Raw genomic sequence first — 15737 nt, 5'->3', positions numbered from 1 at the left:
TTGGAAGTCAGTCGGGTCAATTCTCGGCCACAGCATTTCATATTATTGTAGGAGACCGTCTCATACTAATTTAGTATGATACCTTCTCATTCAATAATATATCATGTTTACATGCTTTCTGAGTCAAAAAAGGCAACTTTATACATGGCTTCCAGGAAACAATCAGTGACAGTTGTTGACTGGTATGCCATCTTGGCAAGGCAGTAGCTGATTCTTTTGTTAGACCAAGGAAACTTCACAGAACCAAAGTAAATAAAGACTTATACTAACACTATAAATAATCATGTTTTCCACTGATTTTGCTGCAACTCATTATCTGATTGCAGGGAGAAGAAGGCTGATAGCACTACACAGGTAATATAATTTGAAGTTTCGCGTTATATGATTCTACGATAATCTTGTATTTTGTCTACTACTCTGCTGTTTGTTGATGTCCGAATCGCTTGGAAATAACATCTATGTATATACTAATTTTTCTGTGATGTTACAAGCCGAAGAACTGCTTGGAAACATCTATCTATACTAAATAGTGATGAGACTTCGTATATTTAACCTCTTTAGAACCAGTGTTAGCGGCCTTAAAGGGCGTATATTTGCCCCCTTTAGCACGATTGTTGTTGTGGTGGTGGTGGCAATAAATCTTGTATTAAATAGTTCCTCAATATCTTTGTACTATGGCGAAGTAAGGGGGTCAGATATAGACAGTCTTACGTGTGTTTTATATACAACTTTCATTATAACTCTTAACTTTTTTACTACAGGCATTCAACATGGCATTAGTAGCAACAACCGAGATCTGTGACTTCAACACTCAACTAATCGAGACAGGCGAATTACGAGCTCTCGAGCCAATCTTTCAAATATATGGCCGACGTCAAGCATTCTGGGGACCAATCATAACCGTAAAGGTATTCGAGGACAATCTACTAATCCGAGAATTCCTAGAGAAAAAGGGCAATGGAAGCGTTCTGGTTGTAGACGGAGGAGGTAGTCGAAGATGCGCGATATTGGGAGGGAACACAGTGCAACAAGCTCAAAACAATGGGTGGGCAGGGATAGTAGTAAATGGTTGTGTAAGAGATGTAGATGAAATCAATGAATGTGATATTGGTGTTAGGGCATTAGGTTCACATCCTATGAAAGCCAAAAGGAAAGGAAATGGGGAAATGCAAGTAGGGATTAATGTTGGTGGAACTAGGATTTGTGATGGTGAATGGTTATATGCTGATAGTGATGGGATTTTGATTTCTAGATTAGAATTATCGGTTTGATTTTAACCCGTAATTTTAAAGAATATATAAACGTGTTTATTACACGCGTTTCTCCTATTATGAACAGTTCTTTGGTGAAGGCATATACTACCATGTATCGAAAGAAAACATCTTAATTAACCGTGTAATTTTTGTGTTCTTGATTGAGATTGTAACTTGTAAGATGCTTAGTATCATGTGATTATCAATTTAAAAGAACGGGATACTCAACATCGATTAAAGTTGGTTGATAGACTTGCAACAGTTACAACTTATAAGTGACACAAACTCTCATTTCTTAAACAAGATTAGTGCGACTCAATTCTTAAATCTTATAGTAATACAGATTTTTAAAAAGTCGGTTAATGTTCGGTGTCGCTGACGTATATTCTAATTAGAAAAAAAATAAAGAAAAATAAAAGTAAAGCCGACATCATATTGTCCAATAAAATGCAAAGGATAAAATAAAAAGAAAAAGAGATTCTCTGTCAGACAGATCAATTGATTGATTAATACCCATTTGCAAGATCATAACTTTCACTCATTTTCTCTCTTTTCTCTTTATTATCTTTGATTTTCTTTTTAAGAAAATTTGAAGCTTTGGGCTTTGATTTGTTGAACAGGTGATCAAACCTGATCCATATTTCATTTCATTTCATTTTTTCTATAATTTTGTATTAATGTATGCCCATTATGGTTAAATCCCTTTTGATTCTTTGGTTTTTTAATCTCAAATTTAATTATAATTGTCATATTTATTGAATTATTATACTGGGTTTTCTGTACATTTTTCAGGTGAATGTTTGTTTACTGTGCATAGTTAAATTTTCTGTGACTGTGATCAACTTGTTATCTGTATCTGGATAGTTTATGTCATCTTGTAGTTTTTTTGTCATACTGTATTATAAGATCGTTATACGTCGTACAAAGACTATGATAGCTTATGCATCTCATTTATTGTTATCGTTTAGGACTGTTGTATGCTGTACTGCCTGTACATACAAACTGTTTATTTGGGATTATTAGAATATTTGATTAAGGAAACTACATCTTGAATAATTGGCAAATTGGGATGTGATTATTTGATGTAATGATTGATAAAGTTTCATTCTTTAGCAAAATTTAGTTGATGGATTACTGTAAATAGGAAAAATTAGTGAAATGTAGCAGCACATTGAAGTTATTTAGGATTGCACTATTTGAATTCTTCAAAATATATCTTTTGGGGTAATTAAGAGTTCCATTTTATTCTCATCATCTGCTTTAACTTGAATCGGATATTGTAGTATAGATTGTGATTGTTTCTGCTGTCGTTTGTTCGTCTGGTAATGTATGATGGATTCCTTTGACATAAGTTTATGTCGATATGAAGGGGATTGATTTATCTAGATACAAGTCATAGCAAAGGATTCATTAGTATTACGAGATGATGCTACTAATTTAGACTTCGATTTGATGGAATAACACATAATATCTCAATAAACTGGTCGCGCCCTTCATAGCAGTTACAGTTCAAGATATGCAATCTTGCATTTTCATAGATTTGATCTTTCATTCATATATTAAGATTAGTCTGATTATTCTGAGACTATCGAATGCAAAGAAGAAAAGTTATACAGAGGCATTGTAATGTGTTAAAAATGTAATGTAGATGTTTTCTAAGGTAATTGGACTCGATGTTTTCTAAGGTAATTGGACTCGGTTCCCTTTCGTCTTGCAGGACCTTCATCAACATGGCTCTGGTGGCAACTGCTGAAGTTTGTGATGCAAATCCACAAATGATCCAAGGTGGCGAATTGCGGGCTCTCCAACCGATCTTTCAGATATATGGCCGACGCCAAGTTTTCTGTGGGCCTGTGGTCACCCTCAAGGTATTTGAAGACAATGTTCTTGTCCGTGAATTCCTAGAGGAGAAAGGCAACGGTAGGGTTTTGGTGGTCGATGGTGGAGGGAGCTTGCGATGTGCCATTCTAGGAGGTAACCCGGTGCAGCAAGCTCAAAATAATGGGTGGTCGGGAATAGTCGTGAATGGGTGTGTTAGGGATGTCGACGAGATTAATAGTTGCGACATTGGAGTACGAGCTTTGGCCCCACATCCTATGAAAGCCAACAAGAAAGGAATCGGGGAGAAACACGTCCCAATCACCATCGGTGGTACCCGAATTAGCGACGGTGAATGGCTTTATGCTGATACTGACGGAATTCTCGTTTCTCGAACTGAACTATCCGTCTGATATTGACGTACCATGTTTCAATCAACCAGTAGCTATTCCATCCTACTGTATCTGAAAAATGATCTATTTCAAGTTGCAAATGTGTTTGTGCAAGCCTCTTCGAATCAACGATTAATCTTATATTAGACGGTCTCACATTTTAGATCAACCTAATCTTAAGTGCTCCATATTTCTTATTCAAGTATATGGTTTACGGGTTTGTAATTTGTACCACACGGATTTGTCTCAAATAAATTTTTGTGTTGGATCGATCAGCATTCATCAGCATGTACTGGTACTTCCCTACTGTCAATTCACAATTTGGCAAGAATCTATATGAAAATCGAATTTGAGTATATTGCAATATAAGTCTATGAAGGGTAGTAGATGTTACAAGCTCGGAACTGATTTTTACACGTCTATTCCTCACTCTCGTTGACAGAGAGCTGTAACATTGAAATACTGAGCATAAGCATCATTTACTGACTCGATAAGCACTGCAAAATTTTCTTAGCAATATCACAGGACATTGCTTCCTCATGGTTTAACTATTAGTTATTTAAGATAAGAGTATCGTGTACTGTATACTGAAACGTTACAAAAATGTCACAAAACTCATTCCAAAATTGACAATAATATTGACAGTTAGGCGGCAGAACTCATTCTTCGTCTGACTCCTCTTCTGATGCATTTTTAAGCCACTGCGATGAAACGAGAAAAAAGCATCAGAAATAATCTTTAAAACTGGATCAGTAATCAATGATAAAGAGAAGTAACGAAAGAATTATTACCTCAATGAATGTTTCTGCCTGTTTCAACAAGACTCTGTCGGCTTCATCTGCCCCCTGTTTCTCCGATTCCCAAGACAGTATTGCTTCTTCTTGGATAATATCCTCCGAATATAAAAGATGGAGAACCTACAAATCGACATAAATTGTTTACCGGGAAAAAAACGCATGAAATAGAAGAGAGAATCTCTCACATTTTTTCTTATCAAACATAGATGTGGATGACGGTAGTGAGTGGTGTTTTGAGGCATTGATTCTGGTGGGAATTGAAGATCACAAAATCTCAATTTAGACGAACACTATCCGTCTAAAGTTGTAGACGGGTCAAATATGTCACCATTTTCATAATAAGACAAACAACAAGTGGGATGGTGGGGGTTGTCTCATTATGAAAGTGGTGACATATTTGACTCGTCTACATCTTTAGACAAATATACCCGTCTACAATGAGACTAATTGATTGAAGATTGGGCAAGTCGAGGGTTAATACAGTAAAGATGTATTCAAAGCCCTATTTTTTTTTTTTGCTTTTCCTAAATCATCATGTCAAGTCTCGAGCAAATGAATAGAATTGGGTGGATCAAAGGAAGTATGACATAGTAGCATTATAGCACACAGTCCAAGCTTTTTCCTAAGAGGAAGACAGAGATCGCAGTCAGACGTACCTGAGAAAACAGAGGAAAGAACGCCTTCACTGACTCGAGGCACATTTCCTCATACTTTAGTATCACTTCAATCTGCAATTTTAAAAAGCAAATAGCAACCAATATCAGATTTGTGAACAGAAGATGGATGCAAATGCATTTATGTTGTGAAATCCAGCGGGATATACACCTGCTCGTCTATGGAAGGCAAGTAGTACTTCAAAAGCTTTTTCCAAGTTCTAATCACTTTCGCCACATTTTTGCTAAGTTCAGCTGAAAAAAATTACTTCCGTCAGTAAGTTGCCCACAAATTAATAGTAGCCTCACGAGTCACGAAGCTGTAATGCTAGGGCCATAGCTGAGCTTCTGAGAACTGATCAAGAAAAGTAAACTTACGAATTCAGTGGAAATCCGAACTGGACATTAACAAGACTCCTACCCCTTATTGGGTTGGAGGGAAATCGAGCGGGTGGAAATAAAAATATCTACTCTCTTACAAGGTAAATTAAAAGGTCCTCTACTGGCAAAAGGGTAGGAAACATACACAGTTCCATTCCCCTCGCTCCTTTCTTTCATAATCCAAACAAAACCCCTAATACAACATTCACATGGTCTAGTAAGATGTACAATATCAAGAACGGGGCATCTTATGGGTAGATATTGTACAGTTACATTACATGCTGATGCTAATCTGAATCTGAATGTTCTATACTTCTATTAAACAAAGCAAGACAAGACTTGATTAAATTCAAACACAAATAAGACGAGTGATTCAAAAGTCCTCGGAACTCACCATTGGAATTATATGGTGTTTCTGCAGCCAACTTCATCATCGAATAGAATATTGCACCAGCGCAGTCTGCAGCAGCCATATTGTAAGACAATCTGCAAAAAGAGAATAAATTAATGTTGATACTTCGCCAAGCAACCCTTCCACGGAACTTCATATTTTGTTGAATGCTCCCAAATCACGGGCAATTTTTTACGTATTCTATTTTAATACATGCCAACCAATAGTTTATGTCTCCTCTTTGAGTGTATTTTGCGTGGTTGGGAAGTTGGGATTGAATGTAGAGTTCTTTAACACGCTTACAAGTAATTACAATTACATTAATAACCTATCCCAAAGCAAAGCTAAGCTATTGGCAGGGATAGGGGGAGTTATTGAATCTGTATCCACGGATCGAGAAGTATCACACAACCCCCTCGGAAGGCATGACTCAGGCCTACCCTTCACATATAGAGGGGGTATCGACAAAAATGATTTGACATTGTGGCGGGAGAAAAATCTACCTCAGTGAGTTCACTTCTAAAATCACATTGTCTTCTTTGATATTTTCAAGCACAGCTCTCTGGAAAGTTGCTTCCACCTTCAACCAAATAGCAAAAAGATCAGCCTAAAGAGGAAAAGGATGATATAGAAACAGGTGCATAAAAATTTACACCTAAAATGTCAATAACCTCTTTCTCAAAGTAGTCATCCATGGGTTCTTCGGAATCGTGGACTTCGGAATCATTACTAGCCGATACCAATTCTCCAGAAGGAGGGAGGAGACCATCATTTAAAAGAGACTTATCCAAGTCATATTCTGCAGCTTGCAAGATTTCAGCAAGCTTGTCATCAGGTATCGGTGCAACTGAATGCCTCCATTCTTCTTCTCGCCCTCCTTCATAGGTGGACCAAATATAACCGACGCCACCAATACCCACCTTGCAGATGAAAGAAAAAGAAACAAGTCAGACACAATCCCATTGAAAATTTTGAAGAAATAATAAGATTTTCAACAATCGCCTTAAATGGGAATCATGTATACAACAACATTACCCCCGTGCCTCAATGGCTCCCGCAAATTGCGAGGTAAGGGGGGGTCGGATGTACGCAGCCTTACCCTTGTGTTAGAAACACAAAGAGGCTGTTTCCGAATGACCCAAGATGAAAATTGCGTCGAGAACTGCATCGAAGGACTGCTACTTCACAAGAGAAAGAAGCGCAGCCACTTTAGTAAGCCATTTTGCTTTACTCCATCATAATCCAGAACCAAAGAGTAATGAGTCTTTGGCTCCATTGGAAATATGGAGCACTAAATGGGAATCATGTATGAATAAATTAAATGTTAAGTTGATTCAAATCTCATTTAGGTGAACTGCCAAATGAGAAATGATCACTAAAGGTGCTCACTCCAGAAAGTCCAGAAATTTGAAGCTAGATTCGAGAAATGAACATATACTTTTAGTCATTACAAAAATTATCTGAATCCCACTCAAACAGACAAGTGCAAATGTTCACGAGAAGATAGGCTTTTAAGGGCACTTCAGCACATTTCTCATGGCAGCTAAACAATGTGCACTAGTCCCAATACACACAAACTTGTAAGGACAGAAATGCAGAATACAGGGCAGTGTAACTCAACTAATGCAATGTTAGCAATAAGCAACTACCTCGGAAGCTTCGCTGGCTTTGGCTATCAGCTCGTCATCTGACAAACCCGTTGCAGCACCAATTGCTGCATAGAAAAATAGCACAGCAATAAATGTGAACGGGCAACTCCACAAGGAAACAAGCAAGAAGCTTATATCCAATTACGTCGAACATCCTTATTAAAAGCTAAAAATCATGAATGATGGATAGATGACAATTTACTTTTGAATGAGCAACTTAGAGAAAAATTGGATCACTAGCGATGAGGGAGGTAAAGGCAACTTTTATATAGATAATTCATGGACGTTGGACACAGGTCATGTCAACCAATTCCAAAAGAAAAACTCAAGTGAAAGAGAGAAAATCAAATTACTGGGTCCATCCACTTGCCTCCCCATCATTAGTTTTACCTTTGATTGTTCTATTTACCCCACTTCAATAACTACTCCTACCCTAAACACGTTCCCTTTTCTTCTTTAGTGCGATTTCTGAGAATGGACATAAAAAGCATGCTCTACTACTACTCAGACTATTTAAGGGTAAGGCAGCATGGCTTAAGAGACTGCACTTCCTCTACAAGTGTCAATAGCAAGAGACATACATGGCTTTTTTAATTGGTGACACGAATGGTAAGAAAATGTGGGTAATGATGCAAGTGTAAGGCATGTACAAGTGCACTACACAATTCAAAAAAGAATTAAAAACCCCCCTTTTTTGTCAATAAGCCCCATTTGCTTTTCATTATGTGAAGAAACTTTTGAACAATAAGCCAATACTAAGAAGTAAAAAAACGGGTTCTAAGACATGAGAAGCACCAAGAAGAAAAAAAATGAAAGCGTGATGAGTTTGAAAAGTAGCACATACAAGATGAATCTGCCATCATTGCACTGCTGCTAATTGCAGACTCTAACTCCTCGTCACTGTCTTCAACAGTTGGCTGTTCATACAATGACACTTTCGAGTAAGCAGGGACCACAAAATGCTCCCCAATAACGACCTGCATATTATAAATGGTTGCATTAATTGCTGAAATCTTTTGAAGTAGCAGGTAATTTGGCACAACTCTGAGTGTTTCACACAGACATAGAATTGACAGACGAATTAACTGATTTAAGGAATAACAGTTAATGTTAAGTCTAGACCTAATGGTAGAACAAAAGAGAGACCGAGACCAACAATGCAATCGTGTTCAATACAACAACAACTACAACAGAGCCTTAATCCCAAAAATGCAATCGTGTTCAATATCTACACAAAACTTATATGAGACTAACCCATTATAGCCATAACTAAAAGCGGGAAAGTATATAACTAAATGGGGAATAAACAAATATTTGGGTTGGTCTCACTTAAACCATCTCCATACAAGATTCAGTGCACCATCTGAAAGGGCCAATTATAATAGTAATATACAAAGAGTAGGCTAGGATTAAAAATTCCCTCCTCCACGGGCTCCACCTCTCAAAAAAAGGGAAATCAGAAAAGTTACGCGCTCGAGCATAACTCATTTGCAACAGATTTAGAGTGCCATTAAAGGAGGTCATGCAAGACTAGATACTCAACCACTTGTTACGTTACCAGTCGATTGCAACTATATCTGACCAAAACGAGTTGACCAGCGGAGGTGACTCAGAATGCAAGGACATAAAAAGCCGGGTTCATTAAATACTGAAAAAACTATTCCCATGAAGACAAGAAAAGAAGAAACAGCACTTATAATATAATTTTATACGTAGTATTTAATTATGTATCAAAATAAAATCTTCATTCTGTTTTTTCTAGACAGTTGTCACATCTAGGCTCTAGTCTGTTAAGTCAGATTTAATTCTATTTCAACACTGCCTCAGATCGGAAGACCCCTTGTGGAAGGTTGTATCAAACGACTGTGTATAGGAGGGTACACAGAAGTGTCAAATTTCATTCTACAACGATATTGGTGTTGTTATCTTGTGATTTTTATTTGATCAAAACTGTTATCTATTTGCTAGATTTGATCTCTATTGTTCATGTTGTATGACTCTTTCATTAATGAAAAAAAAAGTACAACCTAGGGATCGATCAAATTACTCTTCATTCTCCAAAAGAATTGAAAATAATAGGAAAATGATCACCGAATCGTAGTTATTTTTATACCACCAACAAATTCAAAAATTATTGATTCCATATCATAAATTTCGCTTTCATACAGGTACAGATCACTGACAGAGTAAATAAAGTTATAAACAACTAAATTCATACCTTGAACGACAAGATAACACCAGGCTCCAAAACTGCTTCAGCTTTCATCAACACTCCATCGCACACAATTGCATGTTTTAAAGTACATCCATCTTCAATCGTGACATTATCCCAGATATACGAACCCTCGATCGAAACATTGGAACCAATCTTGCACTTTTCACCAATAATCGAATTTGAGATTCTACTATTGCTTCCAATAGTGCTTCCCTTGCCAATAAGGGTAAAAGGACCAATTTCTGCATTGCTCGATTGTCCTATATCTGGATAGACGAACATATAGAACCAAATGAAATAACTTTACATAAAAGGGAAAGAACATGATACTCACAGCATACACCAAAATGTACACTAGCCAAGATCTAGCAGAAAACTGAGATAATTCCGTGAAATTTACTAGCCCAAAAAAACAAAAATTAAAAGCAAACAAGTACTCATCGATCTATCCAAGCTTTCTGTGGAAAGGTTCAAACCAGGAAAGAGTTGACTGCAAACATCATGTGTAGCTTGCAGTAATCCAGAAGAAATCATAAAACAACGAAAACCTTTTAAATATACGAATTTAAAGGCACAAGTATGGATTACAGAAGTAGCCCAAGGACAAAACCAATCAACCATACACGTTACATACATCGCGTATAAGACACAGTAATCTCTGGGGGGAAAAAGCATCTACTGCATTCCACTGGGCATCTTACAGTTAGGGAATGTTAACAAATTAATTTGTATCAAAAAGAGAGAACTGTATAAGAAGTTGTAGTTCTCAAGCCTAACCTGATGCGCGGTATGTGCCTTGTCTTCCAAGTTTTATCACAGAATTTCCAAAGGACTGGACATCAGGCACTAGGGGATAAGTCCATCTTTGCATAATGTCTTTGCTGATAGTATCATAGCTTCTGAAATTCTCTACTTTCGCAGCGTAATTTGAATGAATTTCGTGAGTGTAAATTTTGTATCCCATAATCTGACAGGTAACATGTGAGCACAAATTAATTTGAACGTCTCAATGCTGGATATGATGTAAAATGCGCTATTGTATTAACCAAATCGACAACAACAAACAGTGGAAAAAAGAAGCATATCATTATCGAGGAACATTATACAATAATTATAATTCATTATACTGGACCGGCATTTTTTTTAGAATTAAAAGGCACAAAATTAATCAATTGTTAACTTTTCTTCTTAATAATAGATCATGACAACAACGCTTTGATATCTTAAATAAAAACCCTCCAAATAAAAAAAGATTACAAGACAAAAAAACAAGTGGAACCAACAGAGAGCAAACCAGAATATACAGTAATTATAATATGTGCATAAGATCCAATCCTTGTTAGCTAACTGAAGTAAGGTGCAAATTAGGATAATTGGTACAGAAACATACATCATCGAGAAGTAGCCCCTTTACAAAATGACGACGAAGATGCTGATAATCGAAATTGTCTGTGAAAAGACTAAGGACTTCTGGAGCACATATGTCGACATAGCAATCCTGAGTAAAGAAATTCTTAGGTTAGAGAAACTCCGCTCAAATAACAGATATAGATTCTTAATTTAATTTCTTTGATACCTCCCCTACACACCACAGACAATTTGAACAACGCATTATACATTAAAATAGTGAAGAATGAGGGTAAACATGGCCCAACTATTGGAACTTGGATGATTAACACGAAAAAAAAGTACACAATTAAAAAACTGAATTTGTCAGTTAAAATAAGTCAATGTTTGTATTGTTACATCAGATTCCTCAATATTTATTACAGAGTAAATACAGCAAAAGACTTGAGTAGCGAATCTAACACAGTTGACAAAAATTAGAAGTCAAATTGGCCACGTAATTGAAGGTAACTAAAACACGGAATTTACATGATAGTCCACCAACCCAGTCAGTATGAGTGTGTGCCTGTGTAAGCCAAGTTTAGATAAATGAGACGATCTCAAGTGTGCGATCAACCCATTAACCCTATAATATTTCAGGAAATATCTGAGTCTGTGAAAAGAGAAAGGACCTGCATGTCATTATGCAATGAAACCGAAGAGCTATCAGTCAGCAATGTCTTGTCAAGAGTGATAGTCCCTTTGATAAAATCTCCTTTATCCTCATAATATAATAGCTGTTTTGTATCTGGATCAATTGCCATGAACAGCTCATCAGTGCCTAATCGAGACTGGTGAGTAATAGGTGATAACTTTGACTTCTTAACGACCATTGTCATCACAGCGTTGGTATCTTTCTTCCTTCTATCTTTGTGTTCTTGAAGAGCCTCTGCAAGTGACATGTTGCAAACAGTGTCCCCATTAATGAGGACAAAGTCTCCATGAATCTAAGAAACAAGAACGATGACATTGTTAAAACTCAACCGGACATGTAAATAAATATTGAAATATACTAATATTGCATAAACTACATGCCAAAGATAAATAATATTAATACATCTGAAATCCTACAATTTAATCAAGTATCTCTTCTCCTAAACAGTGGTCAGTGACTAACAATAGAAACATTCAAAAAAAAGTCAAAAGAGACAACAGGTTTCTACATATTAGTGAAGAAGCTAGGCTTTAGCTATTAGGACAGTCTCTTGACAGAGTCGAAAAAGCAGTATTGCCGCATAACAGGCTTCCACTAAAATATAAGATAGATACAGATAGTAGACAATTAAAATGAACAGAAAATTTTCAGATGTCTTCTTCAACTTCACATATTCCTAGGACATAGACAGTGACCATTCTCATGCTAAAGCAGTTCATATGAGAAGCACAGAAAGTGCCAAGTTGAGAGTACTTGAGACTATGGCCTTGAGTGAAAGGCCTTAGCATATTGTCGTGCTGGACATTTCAGAAGGTAAACCAACACCAACAATGACTTTCAGATTATAAGAAGTATACACATAACCAATGTTTCAAGTTATGATTATATTGATTAGGAAAAGCAAAAGACAGAACTGTATAAAAGAGAAAAACTAGTGCATACCACATTGCGTTCATATATCAAGCGCAAGGCATCTCCAGCGCTAACGGAATTATGTGATTCAATAGCAGTGACTGTGATGTTGGGATGCTTATACCATTGAGAACTCTCCAAGTAATGGATCACGTGCTTTGAGTGGGCACAACAAAATACAAAAACTTCTTCGATACCAGCAGATTCAAGCCACGCCAAGGAATATTCAATCATAGGAATGCCAACAAGTGGTAAGAGTACCTTTAACAGCAGCAAAATTCATAAGTGCAAGTCTTAAGACACAAAAAAACAGCTTTACGACAATCCAAACAAAAAATCTATTTTACTTAAAGTATTAAACCCTGGAAGAACAAGTATACTCTCACATGGGAATCATAAGGATGTACGATACCAGCAAAAGTTGTTATACATGCAAAGTTAACAGCATCAGACTAGTTTAATTGTTGCTGTACTTTTTATAAGCCACAGCAAGTCAATTGCCTTTCTTACAAAGAATGGCCTGTTTGTTGTCGTAGAGCTTGTAGGGGTTAAGATCATACAGCTGCATACATCTCCCTCCCACCCTAACCTCTAATCAAACTTTGCTTCCACGGCTCAAGCACACCGCCTTCCACAGTCCACCCATACCCATTGCATGTTTTAACTTCCTAAATGTCACCATCAACATCAATGCCATACTATCGACAGAAGTTCCCCTCTTATATGAGTATTCTCCATCAATCAGCATAAAACAACAAACCTATTCGGGCAAACAACAGAATTGCATGGTACAAAAAAACTCCTTTTAACCCAACAACAATAACATTACCCCAATGGCTCCCTCAAATTGCGATGCAAAGGGGGGTCACCTTACCCTAGTGTTAGCAACACGAAGAGGCCGGCTCGGAATTATTACTGATCAAAATCACCCCAAACAACATCAAAACATGGTATTATGCATCAAAATTTCCCCTTTTTTTTTTACCACAATTAAGCAATGAAACAAAAACAACACATACATAGGTAAAAAAAGTTCCTTTCTTTTCTGGGTAATTTCCATACAACCCAAATCAAACACCAACAAATCACCCATCTAACAAAAACCCATAAATTAAACCAATTACCAAAAATTAATGAACTATATAGAAAAAGAATCAACCTTTGGACGTTCAAGAGTAATGGGTCGAAATTTAATGGCAAAACTGTCAGCCAAAAGAATAGCTTGTAAAGGAACATGTGTAAGTTCTTCATCTTCAGTAGCTTTACTCCCTTTTCTTTGCACCATTTTTCTTTCTCACTGAAACCTCTCTTTTTTTTTGGGGATTTTGTTTGTTTGATTTAAACCCTTTTTTTTGTTTTGTGAAATTTTACTGTGGATCGAGGTTGTTTTTGGTGTGGGAGTTGATTTTGTGCGTTAATGATTTTTTTTCCCCAATTTTTTGCGAATTAGATTCCCTCCCTATTGGTTTCTGAGGTTTATGCCGAGTTCTTGACTTGAAACGTGTGTTTGGACTTTGGAGAGGTCATTTTACTGATTTAATTTTTGGGTAATTTATCGGAATTTTATAGAAACTTACCATTAGAGATGGGAGTGGGTTGTGTTGGGTTATGCTTGGCGGTCCATTGTGCTAAGAGAAGAAAATGGCACGACCACGCTAATGTGAGATTCGTGTTGTGTCATGCCAGTGAAATGTAAATGGCGGTCTCAGGCACGGCCTGCGACCCATGGCATGCCATGTTGTGTCGTGCAGTGCTTGAGAGTGCCTAAGCAATTCCTCCCCATTACCCTTATTTCTTTCTATTTTGACTTTTTAAGTGTGCCCAACTGGATTGTGTCGTGCCTACGCTAGACACGGTCTTTTTTCTCAAACTTCGGCTCAGGCACCGCTCATGGCCCATGAGGTATCGTACCGTGATGAGCCGTGTCAATCCTGTGTCGTACTAAAATGGTCCATGGGTAGTGCTGGAGAGTATCGGGACAACTGCCCGCTTGCCCATTTTCATCTCTACTTGCAATGAACAATGAGGCAGTAGGTAATCAACTTCTTGTAGAAATTAAAAGTTTGTGGCAAGTTTCAATTCCTACATTTTCAAAAATTTATGGCAATCAAACAAACCATGTGTTTTAAATCATGTGATTTTTCAATTCTTGAGTTGAAAGTGTTCCGGGTGTAATTCCAGAGCAAGTATAGTTACCACCCGTGGCTTGTTGAATGATGTCTTGAGTTGGATTCTCCTTTGGTCTTAATCGTTCCTCTCGGCCTCTCCTGCAACAATGAACGAACTGAGGGCTTGGCTTTGTGCCAAGCGTACTCACTCGGACGCTCAAGTCGAGAAACTTAAGGGGTAAGTTGTTACTTGGTGAATGTATATTGTAGAGAGATAAGGAAGATATTACTGGATGAATAGTGTATTTAGGTTTAGTTGTGGATTAGTTGGATCCTTTCCTCAATGAAGGTTGAGGAGTATTTATAGGCTTTCACCTTTTGTCACGTAGTGGCCAAGTGGCCAAGTGGCTAGCAGTGGAAAGATCGATCTACCCCTCGGCCGAGGGACCTATGGCGGCCGGCGGGCCCCGTTGACTCACCACCGAGGGGTCTTGGATATGAGTACGCGGGTATGCGTCCCTACCGGTGTTGCCATGCCGAGACCCAGCCGACAGTAGTGCCGATGGGCCGATCGGCTAGGTTGTCCTAAGTCGTTGACTTTGTGTGGATATCTTTGACCTTGCTCAATATGTTGACTTGGTCAGCGGTGCAGAATATGCCCCATCAATTTGCCCCCAGCGTAGTCTATGCCGTGGGATGGGCTCCGATGTACGTTTGAGCGTATATTCTGCGTAAGTAATTTGCGGAAAATTTTCTACATCGGCTTCTTCTGCGGCGGCCTCTTTTACCTCGGCCTGGTCTTTCTTAGGCCGTACCATATCCCCCCTCCACATGGATGTGTAAAGGGCATCCGATGTGGAAAAGGAAGTGACGCTGGCTGAGACCAGGATTGAGTGTGCCGGTTGTTTTTGATTGCCCTCGGCCGGCGCTACTTAGCTTGGTTGACCATGTGGCCGGCGGAGAACAGATGCTTGGGAATTTGTTGAGGAAGGTGAATAGGCAAAGAGATATGAATAGGCGTGTTGAAGACGCTTGGTCACTGTTGCACTGATTGACGCCTAACTGTTGCAACGATTGACATTCCGTGATTGCATGTCCGACACGTGTCTGCACGCTGATTGGTTGAC

The 15737-nt window shown here is 37.9% G+C and overlaps 3 protein-coding genes across 3 annotated transcripts; 2 read left to right on the top strand and 1 right to left on the bottom strand.

The window, feature by feature from the left end:
* Window positions 1-770: 770 nt before the first annotated feature.
* LOC141657728 (putative 4-hydroxy-4-methyl-2-oxoglutarate aldolase 2) lies at window positions 771-1503 on the top strand. Its single transcript, XM_074465062.1, has one exon. It carries the CDS (start codon window positions 771-773, stop codon window positions 1269-1271), a length of 501 nt encoding a protein of 166 aa, XP_074321163.1. The 3' UTR covers window positions 1272-1503.
* A 285-nt stretch (window positions 1504-1788) lies between these two features.
* LOC141657732 (putative 4-hydroxy-4-methyl-2-oxoglutarate aldolase 2) lies at window positions 1789-3748 on the top strand. The gene is made up of 2 exons (XM_074465065.1): window positions 1789-1873; window positions 2971-3748. The coding sequence occupies exon 2, from the start codon at window positions 2984-2986 to the stop codon at window positions 3482-3484; it is 501 nt and encodes a 166-aa protein (XP_074321166.1). The 5' UTR covers window positions 1789-1873; window positions 2971-2983; the 3' UTR covers window positions 3485-3748.
* A 220-nt stretch (window positions 3749-3968) lies between these two features.
* On the bottom strand, window positions 3969-14027 carry LOC141657730 (uncharacterized). Its single transcript, XM_074465064.1, has 15 exons — window positions 13662-14027; window positions 12533-12763; window positions 11568-11882; window positions 10940-11047; window positions 10327-10516; window positions 9553-9815; window positions 8179-8311; window positions 7335-7399; window positions 6357-6605; window positions 6189-6265; window positions 5689-5780; window positions 5086-5168; window positions 4917-4988; window positions 4255-4380; window positions 3969-4164 (listed from the first exon to the last, which is right to left on the bottom strand). Exons 1-15 carry the CDS (start codon window positions 13785-13787, stop codon window positions 4123-4125), a joined length of 2172 nt encoding a protein of 723 aa, XP_074321165.1. The 5' UTR covers window positions 13788-14027; the 3' UTR covers window positions 3969-4122.
* Between the last annotated feature and the right edge of the window lie 1710 nt (window positions 14028-15737).

Source organism: Silene latifolia, chromosome 5 (genome assembly GCF_048544455.1).
Source record: "Silene latifolia isolate original U9 population chromosome 5, ASM4854445v1, whole genome shotgun sequence".
Classification (NCBI taxonomy): domain Eukaryota; kingdom Viridiplantae; phylum Streptophyta; class Magnoliopsida; order Caryophyllales; family Caryophyllaceae; genus Silene; species Silene latifolia.
This window is presented reverse-complemented; position numbering and strand designations above follow the sequence as displayed.

Coding starts and splice junctions, on each gene's coding strand:
- LOC141657728 (XM_074465062.1), top strand. CDS start 771: ATGGCATTAGTAGCAACAACCGAGATCTGTGACTTCAACACTCAACTA.
- LOC141657732 (XM_074465065.1), top strand. CDS start 2,984: ATGGCTCTGGTGGCAACTGCTGAAGTTTGTGATGCAAATCCACAAATG.
- LOC141657730 (XM_074465064.1), bottom strand. CDS start 13,787: ATGGTGCAAAGAAAAGGGAGTAAAGCTACTGAAGATGAAGAACTTACA. Junction 12,764..13,661: donor TTACTCTTGAACGTCCAAAG/GTTGATTCTTTT, acceptor CTGCTGTTAAAG/GTACTCTTACCACTTGTTGG. Junction 8,312..9,552: donor GTGTTATCTTGTCGTTCAAG/GTATGAATTTAG, acceptor TATAATATGCAG/GTCGTTATTGGGGAGCATTT.